The 18,540-nt window shown below is 34.6% G+C and overlaps 1 protein-coding gene across 1 annotated transcript in view; it reads right to left on the bottom strand.

The window, feature by feature from the left end:
- Positions 1-3,258: 3,258 nt before the first annotated feature.
- The window catches only part of LOC120116807 (beta-glucosidase 42-like), a 30,104-nt gene continuing 14,822 nt past the window's right edge, over positions 3,259-18,540 (bottom strand). The window contains 8 exon segments of the mRNA XM_039137226.1: positions 3,259-3,718; positions 4,315-4,423; positions 4,718-4,736; positions 4,739-4,822; positions 4,920-4,954; positions 5,030-5,244; positions 11,146-11,261; positions 12,089-12,314. Coding sequence (XP_038993157.1) covers positions 3,523-3,718; positions 4,315-4,423; positions 4,718-4,736; positions 4,739-4,822; positions 4,920-4,954; positions 5,030-5,244; positions 11,146-11,261; positions 12,089-12,314 — 1,000 coding nt within the window. The 3' untranslated portion in view covers positions 3,259-3,522.

The following is an 18,540-nucleotide window of genomic DNA, read 5'->3' as shown; positions in this document are numbered from 1 at the left end:
GTGTCTCAAAATGCCATAAAATATTTTTTAAAAATTTTTCGATAAATTTTTGGACATCGTATCATTGTTCACGCGCCTCACTCGCACCCCTTAAGAGTGGTATTCGTCTGGCAACAGAAAAAAAAGAAAGAAATTCGATTTGACCGGTCCGACCAGACTGACCGATCCGACCCGTTGACCGGCCATTGAACGGCCATTGACTTTTTCCAAATATACTTATTGTGATGTTTTTTGATGTATTGAGTCTGTATTTGGGTCCGTTTCGCCAAATTCGAACCCGATAAGCTGTTTTTCACTGATTTATCATCTGATTCAATCTGTTTTTCAGAATTAAACCACGTTTTTGATGAATTTTTTTTATTTTTATGTATTTGAGGAATTATTGGAAGTTGAATTAAAGATCAAGGGCATTCGAATGAAATTTATTTGGTCGATCAGTATGGCACGAAAATCGATGTAATATTTTACTACCTCTTTATGCTTATTGGAATATGTTGATATTTGTAAATGCATGAATAAGATAATATTGGTCTCATATGTGTAGTTAATTAATTTCTACGCTCGATCCGAATACGATAAAAATTCGGTAACTGATTATGGTTCAGATGACTTTTATAAGAAATTGAGGGATTGTTAGAATTAAAATTACAAGTTCTGTGATTAGTGATAAAGGAATCAACTTGGATCTCTAACATATAATTTATTTCATCAAAGGTACTTGGATGGGAAATTATGAGAATACTCTGGTAGGATAAAATTACGAAAATACCCTTATGTTGTAAGATGACAAGAATTATCCTTGGAAGTTGGTTAATAACTCTGAAAAGACATATTGATCTGGTAAAATTACAGATGTGCATAAGAAATGCTAGTTTTGCTAAGAAGATTGGGATAACTGATTTTTAACACCATGAGGGTTTATGCAAGATGCTAGAAGTTTGTTAAGGGAATCATTTCAAGATCAGAGAATGTTCGGGAAAGCAATTAACCATAGGATCTCTAAATTATAATTATTTTCGTTAAGAGTTAATACTGAAGTTATCTGGTTAAGAAATTACGAAAATGCCCTTGGAGGTAAAAATAATCCGAGCTGACCCTAAATGAGAAAGTACTTTAAGGATTTGTACTTAACTCGATAAATTACAGATTTAATTGTTAAGATCCTGTCTTTGTACAGAAAATTCCTGATAACCTATTGGTAACTTCTGAGAAGACAATTGACCTGAAAATCTCCGAGTTCAGAATAAATTATCGAGGGTGCTCTTTTGTCAGAATTGTTCAAAAGGTCTGGAAAAGATGATACGTTTGAATTAAATAATAAGATCATATGGAAGGAAATGATTGAAATACACCAGATCTGTAAAATGATCAAAATACCCCTGGAATGAAAATGACCAAGAATATCACCAAACTCAGGAATGATTGGATATCATTGAGCTCTAAAATGAATGGAATAAAAGTGAGCACCAGAATGACCAAAAAAACTCAATATAAACCCGACCCAAGTTGGAAATATATTGACGATAAAAGAAAGAAAAAATTGAAAAAAAAAGTAACGAAGTCCCCAAAGAACTCTAACAATCGTCTCCAACATTGTTTCAGTTTAGCCTAAAAATGCATAATTTTTTACAACAATTACAAAATTTAAATCCCTAAAAAAATAAATTATTACATATGAAAAAAAGAATCAGATTTTTACAACAAAATTAAAGAAAATCATGCTAAATATAAAACTAAATGAAATTAAAGAACATCAAACTAAATAAAATGGTAAAGCAAGAACAAAAAATAGTTTTTTTCGCAAATATAAATATGTATATTCGAAAAATATGTAGATCAAAATATCTAGAAAATATAAGTAAAAAATTAAAAAAAAAAAAAAGATAATATGACCATGGCCATCTGAGAGATGAAACAGAATGAACAAAAACTAAAATTGAAATTACCTAGAATTGAAGCATTTGAGAGAAGAAATTAAAAGAAAAATAAAAAGGAAAAGAAGAAAACGAGAAGAGGAAGAAGAGGAGCGAGGAAATGAAAAGAAATAAACCCTAAACATTTATTTATATAGGATAACATTTTTATAAATAAGTTACACTAATAATTAATATATTCAGGTCGGATCTGAGGTTTTATATACTAAACTAAATTCTAACCCGAACCCAAAAAAATTATATAAAAAATCCAATTCAATCCGAATTCAAATTTTAAAATAAAAAAATCCAATCATATTAGATCGAATCTAATCAGGTTCATTGTACCATTTCTAGGATCTGCCACTCACTTGGAGAAATGTTTATTAGGAATTTTGCACAATTAAAAATATAAGAGCTTTTGACGGGCCTTTTGTTTAGAGTTCAAAATATTTTTTCAATGGATTTTTTCTAATAGTATAGGATAATTACAAGATATAATACATATTCATAAATTTTTAAATCAATTGTCAATACTCTATACACTCTCTGCAAACACAATTGCTCAAACTCAAAACCTTTAGGAAGACCAACATTCCTTTAGCTTAATATAAAAATAAGTGTCTAAACTATATCTCTTTTACCATTTAGGTGCCTAATTTTTTTTATCAATTTAAATGTCTAACTTTTCCAGTGTTATTATTTACTCCTTATGAGTATAAAAATATACCATGGACAATATAAATGCAATTGTTGAGCGAATTGATTCAATTAACCAATACAAAATTTTCAAAATAATAACCGAACTTATAGATAACTCTTCCGAGATTAACTGTTTGAGTGAATTTTTCTTAACTATTAACAATGCATACAAATTTTACAGATACAACTAAACACTTCTTTTAACCACTAAAAAAAATTAAGTGTAGATCGATTTAATGAAATACGTTTATGCTAGAATTTGCTCACCCCTATTTATTAGCAATATTCACAAATATACAAAAATCTGAGTTTTGAGTCAAACATTAGTCATATGGCCCAGTCAGAGTGAGTGAAATTAATATGCATTTTCCTTCTCACTTCTGCCCTTCGTATCAGTATTCTTTATATAGTTGGTAAATTTTCATAATTGAAAAATAATAGCAACACAAACGTCTTCAAATGCCACATAATGGCATATGCACGTTTAGTTCAGGATCGACAATAGTTCATCCTGAAATATGAATTTCCCTCTTTTAGTTATCCATTTTACTAATTGTGTCCACTCTAAAATCTGATCTTCCATCTATTTTCAATAAATTGTGTTATTCATATATGTGTGTCCACTGTAAAAAAATATTTTTGGATACAACACTAATACCACACCAGCTTATTTCACATCAAAGGGGTTCCAAATAAAAGTACTACATGATAATATGGCATATCAAACAAAACCGCAGTAAAGAAAGCATACCAGACAGTTAATATTATCTTAGGTTTAAAGAAACCAGAAGAGCATCAGAGACGGTCTTAATTCAGTTCTTTGGACTCTGACCAACCACTTGAGCAAACTTTATTATTCTTCTTGGTCCATTAAACAGTATGGATGGTATTTTCAGAATCAGACAATTTAGTCTTGCTTGGCATTTTTCTTTTCCCCACTTTTCAGGAACCGTGAAAACCAATAGGCTGAAGATTTGGGATGCCGAGTGAGGTTGTTCTTGTAATCTACATAAACCAAACCAAAGCGCTTGGTATATCCTTGAGCCCACTCAAAATTGTCTAATAAGGACCATGCAAAGTATCCCCTCACATCTACTCCATCTCTGTACACATAAATGTAAATGTCAAATGTAATGAACTTATCAATTTCTTCCATTAACCATAAACCTCGAGTAATATTCATATTAGACACCCCACGCAACTATTGAACTTTGAAAATACCATCATCTGTATATGTATAAATACAATAATAAAATGTTTGAAGATTTAGTTGCACCGACCACGTTCAAATAAACCTCTAAAGAGTATGCTCAATTAGCAAATTTTATCTGTCTTTAGTTATAAGAAATATCCAAATATGTGGACTCAATCCCAGTGATGTTGTCTTCTATAGATATCAACTATTTTAACTCTATGTGAATTTGTAATTTTGGTGGTTGTCCATTCTTCTCTGCATTACCCTTTAAATCTTTAAAAAAAATACGGGTGGTAGGTTTTCTTTATTGGTACAAAAGAAGACCCATTAGCACTTGAGCTCCTCCACCATCTCATGCCCCAATCTCACTTGAGCTTCAGATTTTCAAGATAAAATCTATAAGTTCCAATCACCGGAATACCCCCTTGGGGACTTCTAGGGTTGTAGTTGATTTAATTTGTAAAGCATGCATGTAAAATGGTGATTAAAAGTGGACCAACTAACTTGATTGCCCGAGAAATTGCGGCAAGGTATCCCTTAAAGTAGCGGACTCTTAATTTGTCATCAAGGATCTCATTGAGTGGCAAACTGTTGTTGTCTTCCTCATCCATCCCTACCGAAGATTTGACAGAAAAAAATGTTTAGTGAAAGAGCAGTAAACGGGATAGCAGTTGATTCTACAATTGTATGCCGAATGCAGAAGGTTCTACAGTATCCTGTCAACTTACTGAACCAGAAATATACCTCATTTATGAGGTGCCAGACGGCTCATAAGGAATATCTCTAAGTTGCTAAAATGAAAATGTATAAACCATGCAACAGCTGCATATATGAAAAATAGATGCAAAAGCAAAACCTGAAACAATAAGTCGATTATAATTGTAATTCTTAAAGTCAAACTGCATACCATTCTCGGTGATATATATATTGGGGGATTATTGTATGTTCGTGCTATGTAGTTGAGCATCTTACGGAGGCCCCAAGGGACAATGTAAAGCCATTCCGATGCTGCCTGCAATGCTTTAATACTTTTAGCAAATGGAAATAAGCCCAAAGAAAGAAATGTGTTATTGTATAAATGCGCAACAAAGAGACAAAAGAATGCGCACCTTTTCGCCAATCTTCTCACCCCCTTCCCATTCAACTGATAATTACTAAGGACATTAGTCTACAAATCACAGATAGAAAAATATACACACATAAACACAGAAATTATTACCAATTCTCTCCATCTCTTGTGCTTTATAAAAATAACTTTCTTCAGAACAACTTGTTGCATGACAAATAAACCTTGATGTATAATGATTAAGACCAAGAAAGTCCAATGAGTTCAAGAGCAATACTTTTTCTTCCTGTGAAAACTTGGGAAGTTTATCTCCTAATTTTTCAAGCATAACTGCTGGATAGTCTCCATAATATAATGGGCACAAGTACCTGTGGCAACAGTAATGAAATTAGGTGAAAAAGGTTCTTAGAATGAAAGAGAGAGCGACATGTAATGCAATTAGGATGTATTTTTTAACTTGGGAATGATGTACATAAAATGTTCAATAACTTTTATATAACGACAAATAACTCTTCTTTTAACAGTGCCTGCATTTTAAAATTTTTTGGTGACCTTACCGTTGGACATGGACATCAATATCACCAGGGGGTGTATCTAGGCCTAGGCTTACTTAAGCCACGACAACCAATGCCCAAAAAAGGATAAATTACTTATTTAGTCACCCATTTATTATTTAATTTCTGTTTTGGTCACTCAACTATTATTTATTTTAAATCACACTTAATGATACATTTTGGTTTTGTTTTGATCACTCATCTTTAGAAAAATTAGCGAAGATGTTGATGTGTCATCATAAGATAATGCCACGTCAGGATTAAAAAATAATTAAAAAAATGTCATATTAACATCATTCTTAATTTATAACGGTATGTGATAAAAACAGAACAAAACGCAATGTTATGTATGATTTTGAAAAAATAATAGTTGAGTGACCAAAACATAAATTAAGTAATAGGTGGGTGACCAAATAGTTAGAACCTAAATAAAAAATATGTATGAATTATGTTAAGAAAATTAAATTGGTCCAATTAATATATTTTTCTACATTTAATCCAAATATATATTTATATAATTGTTATTATATTTTTAAATTAAATATATATATGAATAATTTTAGATAAAAAATTTATTATGTTTATGTTGGCCCAACCTATAAAATTTTTCTGGATTTGCCACTGAATATCACCTATCTCACCCACGAGATTCTTGCCACAAAACATCATAAATTTTTGTATATAATGCTTCTCACATACAAGAAAGGGAACATTTTCCAATTACATTTGTGAGTGTAGATTGTAGACATGTAGCTTATCAGTTCAAAATTAAAATTGATTTTGTATTTATCTCTTAGTAGTTCAGTATTATTCTAAATCTTATCCTCAGTATAGATAAATCTCATCCTAAGTGGAGATAAAGATAACATCTAGAGTAGTCTTAGTTAAAGTCTTTATAAAGTTTTATGTTGTAAACGAATAATTTTAAGTTAAAATAGAAGAAAGCTTCTTATTTTCTCTTCATCGAAATCTCTATTTTATTCATGGTATAAGTCGCTTTGGTTTTTTCAATCCCAGAAATTCCCTAGAAAATGCAGACTTCTGCAACCTTTGAAATCAGTTCGGGATCTGATCAAAACTCCTTCCAAACTATCCTAGCCAACAACTCACCCACGTCAATTACCTGCCACAAACTTAATGGCCACAATTATCTTTCATTGTCCAAATCTGAGAAACTTTACATCAGAGGCAGAGGAAAGGATGAGTATTCTCGGCAACAATGAATCCCAGCAACCAGAGACCCAAAATATCGAACATGACTGATGGAAAACAACCTAATCATGTCTTGTCTTGGCTCATCAACTCTATAGTCTCTGAATAGGAGAGAATTTTCTCCTTTATACGACAGCCTATGAAGTGTGAAATGTTGTCCAAGAAACATATTCCAGTTCAGGCAATGTTGCAGAGCTCTTTGGAATTAAGAGCAAGATCAATGTTCTTCAATAAAACAATATGAACGTGACACAATACTTCAATACGATGTCAAGGTATTGGCAGCAACTTGATTTATGTGATACTAATTATTGGTAGTGTACTAATGATGCAATCCTTCATAAAAAGCTCACCACTCAAGAATTTTCTAATTCCTATTTGGTCTAAACAAAGAATTGAAAGAGGCCTGAGGAAGGATTATAAGGAGAAAACCCTTATCTTCTATTTGAGAAGTATTTTCTGAGATTCACAGAGAATAAAATAGAAGGCCGATGATATCCGAACTAGTAGTTTCTGATTGATCGGCTTTGTACACTAATTCCTCAAACTCAGGCAACAAACAGAGAAAAGGGAAGCCTTGGTGTGAATACTACAAGAGGGTTGGTCACATTAAGGAACAATGTTGGAAGTTACATAAAAAACTATCCAACTGGAAATCACAAAAACTTCTACAACAAAAGGAAACTCAGGCTAATCTGGCAACTCCAAACGCTGTTGCCAGCTTCAACACAAATGGTCTGGCCAAATGACAACAGTAAATGTATCCAATATTATGTTTATAACACATGATGCTAATTTGACTAATCAAATTGACTGTACATAGTGGATTGTGGACTCGGGGTTTCTGAGCATATGACAGGGGACATCTCTTTATTGCAAAACTTCCAGAAGTTGATTCCTAAATCTCATGTCAAAACTGCAGATGGCTCATTATCAGCCATTGAAGGGAGTGTTTCAGTTACAACTAATCCCAATATTTAGTTGAATGTTGTGTTTTATGCCCCCAAACTTCCTTGCAGTTTGCTTTCTGTCAGTAAACTCTATATTGATTTATAGTGCACAACTAAGTTTGCCAAATATGTTTCATCGGGAAGGTGATTGGCAATTTTAGGCTTAGTTTTAAAAGGTGCAAGGCGCAACAAGACACAAAAGGTCCCTGGAGCCTAGACGCAAGGCAAAGGCACGTGCCTTTTGTAGGCAAGGCATACTTTATGCTAAAAAGCATATATCCATGCCCATTATTTACTTTGTCACTCTTAAAGCACTTAATCTCCTCCCCACATTCTATTCCTTCACCATTACTTGTCCACTCAAGAGTCAAGACCTATTTCTGATTATACTTTTAAAAATTTTGCCATCACCACATATTAGTATCACAAAAGGGCCAAATATAGAAGATCTAACACAATCAAAATATGCAAAGAGTTTCGGCTTACCATATTTTTTCTACATCATCAGTCAATGAAAAAGATTGGTTTTTCAGTAAACTAGAAACTCTTAATTGCATAAACAACTAAATATCAGATTATGTAAGTCAAGTTTCCTCTAACTAATGATTGATACTTACCCATATGCTTCCTGTGCAAGTAGGAGCCTGTAGGTATAAAATTGATGCAGGTATAAAACTTAGCATTTTAAGCAGTATAGAATACTTCTGCACAACTGGACAAGTGGAAAAGGTCATGGACTGGTGGAAGACACTGCACCTACCTTTGCCCCAACATAGATGGTTGTCAGGTGGAACAACATGTTCACACCACTAAACAAAAAACAATTAAGGCATTTATCTCAGGCGTCAGAAGTGGTGCGCCTTGCGTCTCTTCAAAAAGCCACAAAATCATGCACTTAAGTGGCCTTTTAGTTGCTCGCTTCGCCTCTGCAATTGGAGGCGTTTTTTTATGCGCCCACATGCGCTCTGCGCTTTAGGCGCATTTTTTAAAATTAAGATTCTAGGCTATATGGTGGACTCTACATCCTTGAAAGGCATCTACCTCCTAAGGGACAAGTTCGATCAAGTTGTTTTAAGTCCGTTTCTGATTCTTTTTTTTGAGATTATGTTATGGTATTTACGATTAGGTCATCCAAACTTTCATTATCTTGCAAAGTTACTATCACATTTATTTATCAATTAAAATCTAAGTTCTTCTATGATATTTGTCAACTTGTCAAGCATACTAAACCACTTATTCACCATCTCCATATAAACCTTCTCACCCTTTTGCTCCCATACAAGTGACATTTGGGATCTAAGTGGTTTACTACTTTTATTGATGATCATTCTCGAACAACATGACCTTCTTAATGATATCATTATTGTCTATATTAATGATATCATTATAACAGGAGGTGACACAGAAGATATCATCAAACTAAAAAGGCTACTTACCGCTGACATTGAAATTACAGACCTTGGTGATCTCAAATACTTTCTAGGGATGGAGGTTGCTTGATCTAAGGCAGGGATTATAATCTTTAAAAAAAAGTACATTTTGGACTTGTTAACCGAGATCGGTAATGCTTGGGTGTAAACCAATAGAAACACCGATGGATCCCAATTTAAAGTTAAGGAATGAAGTGTCAGTTGATAAAAAGCAATACCAAAGGCTAGTAAACAAGTTGATCTATCTTTCACATACAAGACCAGGCATTTCATTCTCAATAAGTATTGTTAACCAACATATGAATGACAACGAGAATAACATCTAGAGGATGTAAAATAAGTCCTAAGATACCTAAAGATGACATCAGGTCATAGTTTACTCTTTAAAAGGAATGAAAATCATGAGATATAAGTATATTGATGCAAGCTAGGTTAGGAAGTTAACTGAAAGAAGATCTACTAGTGGCTATTACACCTTTGTTTAAGGTAATCTTGTTACATGAAGAAGCAAAAAAAGAAGTCAACCACTCAACCTTTATTGAGACTTGTAGCAATTTAATGTGAAAAATTAATTTCTACATGGAGATTTGAAGAGGTGTATATGGAGTCCTCTAGAATTTGATAACATGAAAGCACAAGGAAAAGTGTGTAGATTGAAGGCCTTGTACAAATTGAAAGTCTTTCAAAGCATAGTTTTAAGATTTCACAAAGCAATGTTGATCATACTCGCTTTATAACCTCATAAGGATAAGATTACTCTTTTTATTAAATATGTTGATAAGATAATGATAACGAAAGATGAAAAGAAAAGATGGCTCAGCTAAAAAAGCTTGACTCAAGAATTTGAAATTAAGAATCTAACAAAACTGTAATATTTCTTAGGAATTGAAGTTTCCCAAATCCAAGAAAAGAATCTCCATTTCTCAAAAGAAATATACTTTGTACCTCTTGAAAAAAAATGATACTTTGGGTTTCAAACCGATAGAATCACCTTGAATGCAATTTCAAGTACCGTTGTGAAGTCAATGGATAGACATATATCAGAGGTTGGTTCGAAGACTAATTTATCTCTTGCACTAGAAAGGACATAACTTATGCAGTCGACTTGGTAAGTCAATTCATGCATGATCCTTGTAAGCTTCATATGCAAGTTGTCTTTTGCATTGTACGTTATCTAAAGGTTGCTTCTCTCCCCCTATATCTTCCCTTGAATAAAATGCTTGATCTTGAAGGGAATAGACATCTAAAAAAACAAACATTTTTAGTTATTAGTGATTTGACCCATTTGTACCTTTTTTACTAGGGAAATAGCCACCAAAGATGCACTTTATGGCTTTAGGATCAAACTTTTCTCATGTAGGACTGAATTCATGGAAAAGGCAAAGCAGCCAAAGACTATTGGCCACTAGGAATTGAATATTCCGGTTTGAGGATATGCTGCTAATAAGATACTTGAGGGAGTTTGAAATTGGAGGACTATTGACCTTAATTTCCTTTTCTTCGACCTCTACAATGTCCAATCATGGCTTAAAAGCAAATTGAAATGTAAACCCTAGGAACGAATTAAACTTTGATGCCAAAATCGATGTGGTTTAGGAAGAAAAAGGATAAAAATCGAGTAAGGTAGAAGTTGGAACTCTTGAAACATCTTGTTATAAAAACCTCTAGTTTCTCTCTCTTACTTGTAAGAAAATAATAATAATGTCGTTCTGACTGAAATATTTATAACTTATTTACACTAGGGTTACAAAAAAGTATTAATCCTAGCCCTAAAAATTTAAACACTAAAGTTAGTCTATAATCCTAAAGATATCCTATAATCCTAACCATCCATCTATGTCTATTAACAATAAAATAAAACTAAAACGATATGAAATAATTAAAAGCCTGCATCATGAATGAGTTTGACTTGAGCAAGGAGTATGATTATGAATTGAACTCTACTAAACTGAGTTCATTGAGTCCTGTTAGGACTCTTAAGAGATTGATAGCAAATTTAACTCATTAATTGATCCATGAATGTAGAAATAATATCACCAAAAAAAATCTACTTTTTATATACGTGATCAATATGATTTAACCTGTTATCTGGAGTGAAAAACATTAAACATAAGCAGAAATACCATCCAAGTTGAAAATCAAGGCGCCTTGCAGCGGCAGATTTATCTTCAATTTTATCAGAATTAGCCTCTGCCCATTCACAATCCAACACCAACCCAATTTGTCCCCCTTGCTTATCCTAGAACAAGTAACAGCAGTGGCAGAAAGAATGTTATTCTTGTCAATATACATATAATAGTTTTTCCCCCACACAAAAAACTATGAATGTCAATCATATCATGATAATAAGAAACATTAACAGATATGCAATTATTGGTATGGAAAAGTAATTTGTAGTATGTTTTCGATATAAATGTTTGCCTTCAGTTTAGAGAATGGACAAGATAACCAAATGAGGCGGATGTAATTAAAAAGATGGATTTTATCAAGAAACAGATTTAAAATTTACAACGTTAACTTTGGTTGAGGTAGTGAAAAATTATAGTTGAGAGTTTGAAGCTATGTTATTTACAAATGACAACAGGTTGTATTTGACTAAAAATAATAATCAGTAATGGACTCTTTACTTCAATTGCTTAATGATGCAACCACATTCAAAATTTTATATGCCTTCAAGAGCTATATCAGTAAAAATAAAATAAGTCCATAAACTAAGAATGACATTTGAACATTTAATATTTTGGAAATTAACAGGAAATGAAAAGGTCAAACATCAGTAACTCAAAGAGCTTGCTCAATTACATCCCGAGGCAGCCTTTTCTCTTTTGATGGCAAGAGGTTAGTTTTTCCAACAAATGAGAACCAATAAAGGAAATCAGGAAGTACAACAGTTGTTAAAAAGTCTGGAGAGTTCCTTTAAAGTTCAAGCACCTCTGATTTTGGTAGTTTATGTGCAGAAAGAGAATTTCAAGATATAACATAATACATGCCCGATGATTTCTAGTTTTGATGATGGATGTATACTGATCCCTAGATCTTTCTCTAGATCTGTTCATTTTACAGTACCTTGTACTTGCTTCTGTATATTGAAACAGCTGTTGCATGGGCCAAGATCTGATGATGTGCAGCCAAATATGGTTCTTCTGAAGAACTTTCACATCTTCCAGGAGCAAAAATCCCAGCATCATACCCATTCACTGCAGTTTGGAGGGGTTCATTTATAGTGATCCAATTCTTTACTCTGTCACCGAAGTGTGCAAAGCAAGTATCTGCATAGGTGGCAAAGTAATTTCTGGAAATGGCCAAGCAGAGGCCATATCGAAGTTAGTATACATGTTATTAGGTTCATAAATCTTATAGCGACACTCAAATGAAATAATTTAGCATGAAATTTTCCCTGATCTAACAGATAATTTGTAATTACTGTGCTCTTACCCTGAAAAGATGCAGCTTTATCCATGCTATGCTATGATATGTAAAAAATAAAATCTATATATATTTTTTTTTGATAAGATTTGAAGGTCTCTTTAAAAACCTCCTTCTTGATTAATGAAGCTTGTAAAGAAGCTCCTTAATCATGGGAAGGAGGAAAAGAGTGCCTTATAATTTCATTGAAGAAAATAAGAATTACAACCTTGGAAAGAAAAATCCAAGAAATACCCTTACAACAATTCTTGAGCCTTAAAACCGAACTATAGAAGTGAACAACATAATAATCAACCTATACCAGCCTTTGCTAGAGCATCGGCATCCACATTAGCTGTCCTTGCAATCCATCTAACAACCCCCCCGACGGTTTTAAGACACTCAACAATATCTCTAACAATGAAACCATAAACAGCTGGACATGGGACAACCTTATTGATCCAGTCTACTGCAACTCTGCTATCACTCTCTATGATCAACCTATCTTGAACTCTCCCTAGGACAGAGGTAAAGAAAGAGATACCCCTTTGGATAGCTTTAAGTTCCTTCAATGTTGGAGGTCCAGAACCATCCGGTTCCTGAAAAGAACCAAGGATTGCACCAGAATGATCCCTCATAAGACCACCCAGACCTGATTTTTCCCAATCACAACTAATGCTGCATCCACATTCAACTTGATGAAACCCGTAGGGGGAGGTAACCAAGGGGTTATGGAAGACTTCAAGAAATTGTAGGACGAGTAAGAATCCCCTATAGAAGGATCAGAGATTAAGGAGTCCTTAGGAATAGAAACATCCTTATTCTTTGCTAAATACCAAGAGGCCAGCCTAACTCTTGTTAAGAAGAATAATTCAGTCTGATCGAGCTTCCCCCCTTCAAAAACTATGTAATTCCTGAATTTCCAGATTGTCCAAATAACAGCCCCTGGAATGAAAGTCCAATTACCGAATTAGATTTCAATTCATCCCAAGCAAGAAGAAAATTTTTTGCTTCTGCAGAAAACACAGAACTAAATCTCCAGAAATTTAGAAATTTATTCCACAAAGACCACGCAACCGAACAGGAGAAGAACAGATGCGAAGAAGATTCTTCAACCATTTTACAAAGAGGACATAAGCCATCCTCAATACCTTGAACTCCTCTTTTAACCAATTCGGATTTAACTGCAATTTTTTGAAGCACAATTTGCCAAACTAATGTTTCAACTCTAGGGGGAACCAATCCTCTCCAAACAATCTTGTTCCAGAAATGAGTCTCTTCTGAAATTGAAGCACAACTCTTAATACAAGAACCGACTGTATAAACCCCATCCCCACTGCCTTTCCAGATCAATCCATCGCTAGAATCATAGATATAGAGAAAGAAGAAATGATGCTCACCAAATTGCACCATTGTTCAAGCTCCCAATCGTTTAAATTTCTTCGAACTTTAACATCCCAAATCCAACCCGAAGAAATAAATTCCCCGAACTCACAAAGTTTACCGAATTTATTAGTTGACAGTGAAAACAGTCTAGAAAATAGAATCTGAAGTGGAAAATCAGCAGCCCAACTATCTTGCCAAAATCGAACATGCTTACCATTTCCGACATAAAACTTGAACAAACTACGAAACTTACAACCAAATGAGTCTTGTTTGAAATGGTTATTAACCACTGATCTCCACAACCAGGAGGATTGAGAAGGAATCTTGCTGTCAAACAACAGTCTAGAAGAGTCAATATTGTATTTGCTACAAATAAAATTTCTCCAAACATAATTTCTCTCATTTGCAAACCTCCAAGACCATTTCCCTAGCAATGCTCTGTTCATAAAAATCAGATTCCGAACTCCCAAGCCTCCCTCAGTCTTTGATTTGCAGACATCATCCCATTTAACCCAGTGTATCTTCTTAATACCATTGCCCCCTCCCCATAAGAAATTAGACATAATAGAATTGAGAGTCTTGAGGATAGAAGCTAGGATTGACATGAAGGTTTAATAATATATTCTACAATTGAAATGTGCAATACAGGAAACTTGTCCCAGTGCAAGCTATTATTTACAGCTCCAAAAGCAGGACCAAAGAGGGTGATCTAAATTTTAATAGCAGTCAGTCGATGGTAACCTGCACTACACAGGCAAAGAAGGGTAAAATCCTAACAATCATATCATATATGTAAAGAATTTGATTAGCATAGAAACTTACAACAGGATTACCTTGCCATTAGCGGTAAGCTAGTAACGTGTTTATTGTCTCTCAGGTGGATTAACAACTTAAGACAAATATTAGAGAAAAATCCAATTTGATTTGTTTTTTTAGTAGTGAAGGAAAAGGTTGCTACTGCACAGTGGAAAATGTTAACTCATGGCAGAAAGCAATTTCCACAGATTTTTTTGATAAAAATTTCAGGCCTCGTTAAAAACCCCCTTCTTGATTAATGGAGTTTATATGAACTCCTTAATCAGTGGAAGGAGGAAACGAGCGCCTTAGGATTTTATTGAACCATAAAATTACATAAGATACAACCATCATACACCCCACCAACCAAATAAACTTGAAACAACCATAAAACACCCGAAATATAAGACTAGAATAGAATCAGCCAATTCCTTCTTTAGCTAAGGCATCAGACTCTTGATTGGCTGACCTATTAACCCATCTTACAACACCTTCTAAAACATTAAGCCTATGAACAATATCTTTGATCAAAAACGCATAAACATCAGGAACTAGATCCTCTTTCTTAATCCAGTCTACCGCAACTTTGCTGTCGCTTTCAATAATCAGACGACCCTTCCTGTCTCGTAAATTCGCATAGAACATTAGACCCTTTTGAATAGCTTTTAATTCCATAAAAGTTGGAGGTCCTGGACCAGCAGATTCCTTGAAAGAACTTAAAGTCAAACCCGAGGAGTCCTTTAGAACACCTCCTATCCCACTCTTCTTCCAATCTCTTGTAGTAGCCGCATCAACATTTAACTTTACAAAACCTTGAGGAGGAGGAGACCAAGGAAATATAGATACAAGCCGATTAGGATAAAGAGAGCACAAATCCCCTAATGAAGGGTCTGAAATAAGAGAATCCTTAGGAATGGACACCTCTTTGTACTTAGCAAGGAACCAAGAAGCTAGTCTAAACCTTGCTAGAAAAAATATTCAGCCAAATCCAGCTTTCCCCCTTCAAACACAATGAGATTCCTAACTTTCCAAGTAGTCCAAATAACTGCCCCAAGAATAAAAGACCAAATTGTAGAGGAAGACTTCAACTCAGCCCAAGCAAGTAGGAATTTTTTCGCATTAACATGCAAAACAGACTTAATCTTCCAGAAATTCAGAAATTTGTTCCAAATCATCCACACCACCGAACACGTGAAAAACAAGTGCGATAGAGACTCCACCTCTCTCTTACAAAGAGGGCACCTAATGTCTACAATTCCTTGTATTCCCCTTTTAACAAGTTCTGACCTAACAGCCAGCTTCCCTAACACCACCTGCCACATAAAGGACTCCACTTTAGGTGGAATCTGGCCCCTCCAAATAATCTTCTTCCAGAAATATACCTCTTCCGAATCCGAAATAATGGTTGAACAAATCTTAGTGCCAGATTTAACAGCATATACCCCATCTCCAATACCTTTCCAAATCACCCCATCACATAACTCCGTAGATAGAGAAACAGAGGAGATAGCATTCATCAAGTTAACCCACTCTTCTACTTCCCAGTCGTTTAAATTTCTTCTAAACTGCACATCCCAACTCCAACCATATGAGCTGTAATTCCCAAATTCAACCAGTTTACCCATTCTGTTTGTGGAAATGGAGAACAATCGAGGGAAAATAATTAGAAGAGGAAAGTCCAACGCCCAATTATCTTGCCAGAACCTAATTAATCTGCCATCCCCAACTCGGAAAGAATACAAACTTCTAAACTTAGAGCCAATACTGTCTTCTTTAAAGTGATTCAAAACCACCGATCTCCAAATCCAAGATACTCTTTGTGGGACTTTGTTGTCAAACATTAACCAAGATGGATCCATTTTGTATTTAGAACAAATGAATTCCCTCCAAACAGACCCCCTTTCATTAGCATACCTCCAATACCATTTTGCTAGAAGAGCTCTATTCATGAAACCAAGGTTTCTAACACCTAAACCCCCCTCGAATTTTGACTTGCACACATTCGGCCAGTTAACCCAATGTATCTTATTTTTACCTACTCCCCCGCCTCATAAGAAATTCGCCATAATGGAGTTGATAGATTTAAGAACCGTAGCTAGTATCTTAAATAAAGATAAATAATACATCGGGAGCGAACATAGAACCGACTTTATTAAAACCAACCTTCCTGCTAATGACAGGGAAGCAGCCTTTCACCCCTCTAATTTATTCATAAAATTATTCACCGCCGGATTCCAAAGTGCTGTAGAGTTCCTAGTAACGCCCAAAGGCAGTCCTAAATATTCAGAGGGAAAACTACCCACAGAACATCCGATAGAATTAGCCCACTGCTGAACTTCTTCCTTATTCATATTCACACCAAACAGTTTACTTTTCTTCAAGTTGAGTTGTAAACCAGAAATCACTTGAAACACTCTAAGCACCCTCTTCACATTTAAAATCTGCGTCTTGGATGCACCACAAAACATAATGAGATCATCCGCGAACTGTAGATGAGATAGTTTGAAAGCATCAGCATCCCTTCCTAAAACCAGTCCAGAAAACAGACCCTGTTCCACAGCCTTCACAATTAGCAGATTGAGAAGTTCTCCAATAAAATTAAACAACAGAGGTGATAGAGAGCACCCCTGTCTAAGACCTTTAGCCATTGCAAATTCCTCAGTAGGAACTCCATTCACTAAAACAGAAACTGAAGCTGTGGTTACACACTTTCTGATCCAACCTCTCCACCTGGAACCAAATCCCATTTTCTCCATTACTAGAAACAAAATGTCCCACTCCACCGAATCATATGCTTTCTTGAAATCTACCTTGAGAACACAACCTTTAAGACCATTTTTCCTCCAATAATCCACCCCTTCATTCGCAATTAAAGAACAGTTCAATATTTGTCTCCCTTGGGTGAAGGCAAATTGAGTAGGACTAATTAAGTCTGAAATACAGCTCCTCAACCTCCTCGATAGGCACTTAGATAGGATCTTATATAATCCAACAACTAAGCTAATAGGCCTATAATCATCAAGGTCACCACTGTTAAAGACCTTAGGAATAAGAGTAATAAAGATATGGTTGATGCCATGATCCCAATCTTTCCCCGAATAGAAGTTGAAGAAGAACTTCATAATTTCTCCTTTAAGTACATGCCAATATCTCTTGAAAAAACCCAAATTAAAACCATCCGGCCCCGGGGCTTTGTTGCTATTGCAAGACTTTAAGGTCTCCCATATTTCCTCTTCAGTAAATTCTTTCTCCAAAATTAAACTCTGCTGAATCGAAATACTGGAAAAATTCAACTCGATTTCTTTCACTTCTAAGGTCGATTTGTCATTAAAAGCCTTAAAGAAGTGATCTTTGACAGTGGCTTTTATATCCTTTGGGTCTTGAATAACATTACCCTTGCAAATAAGAGCATTCAACGCATTTCTTTTCCTCCTAACTGAAGCACATGTATGGAAGAATCTGGTATTTCTATCCCCATCTTCTACCCATTTGGATCTAGAATTCTGGAACCAAATCTGCTCCTCTATCTTATGCAACTTCCATAATTCTGACCTTAACTCCTTTAACTCAGCAGCTTTCTCATCATAAGTACCATCTTGCTGCTGTTGAACCTCCACTTCTAATTTTGAATCTTCAATTCTATTTCTGAAATTAAAGCTCCAGGAAACTTTCCTCTCTTCCCTGCCCAATTTTTAATAGCAGTTTTGGTTTTTTTCAGAATTTTGAAAATTCCAGCATTCATCTGTATCTCTTTGCTTTCTTGAATTGAAGAACTGATCACATCCTAAAATCCTGCTTCATCCATCATATAGTTAAACAGTTTAAACGGCTTTTTCCCCCAATTAACACCTCCATTCTCAATAATTACTGCATTATGATCTGCCAATGATCTTGGCAGCAAAGACTGTGTTAAATCTGGAAAAGTTGCCAAG

The sequence above is a fragment of the Hibiscus syriacus genome, unplaced genomic scaffold, assembly GCF_006381635.1.
Source record: "Hibiscus syriacus cultivar Baekdansim isolate YM2019G1 unplaced genomic scaffold, ASM638163v2 tig00110303_pilon, whole genome shotgun sequence".
In the NCBI taxonomy this organism is placed as follows: domain Eukaryota; kingdom Viridiplantae; phylum Streptophyta; class Magnoliopsida; order Malvales; family Malvaceae; genus Hibiscus; species Hibiscus syriacus.
This window is presented reverse-complemented; position numbering and strand designations above follow the sequence as displayed.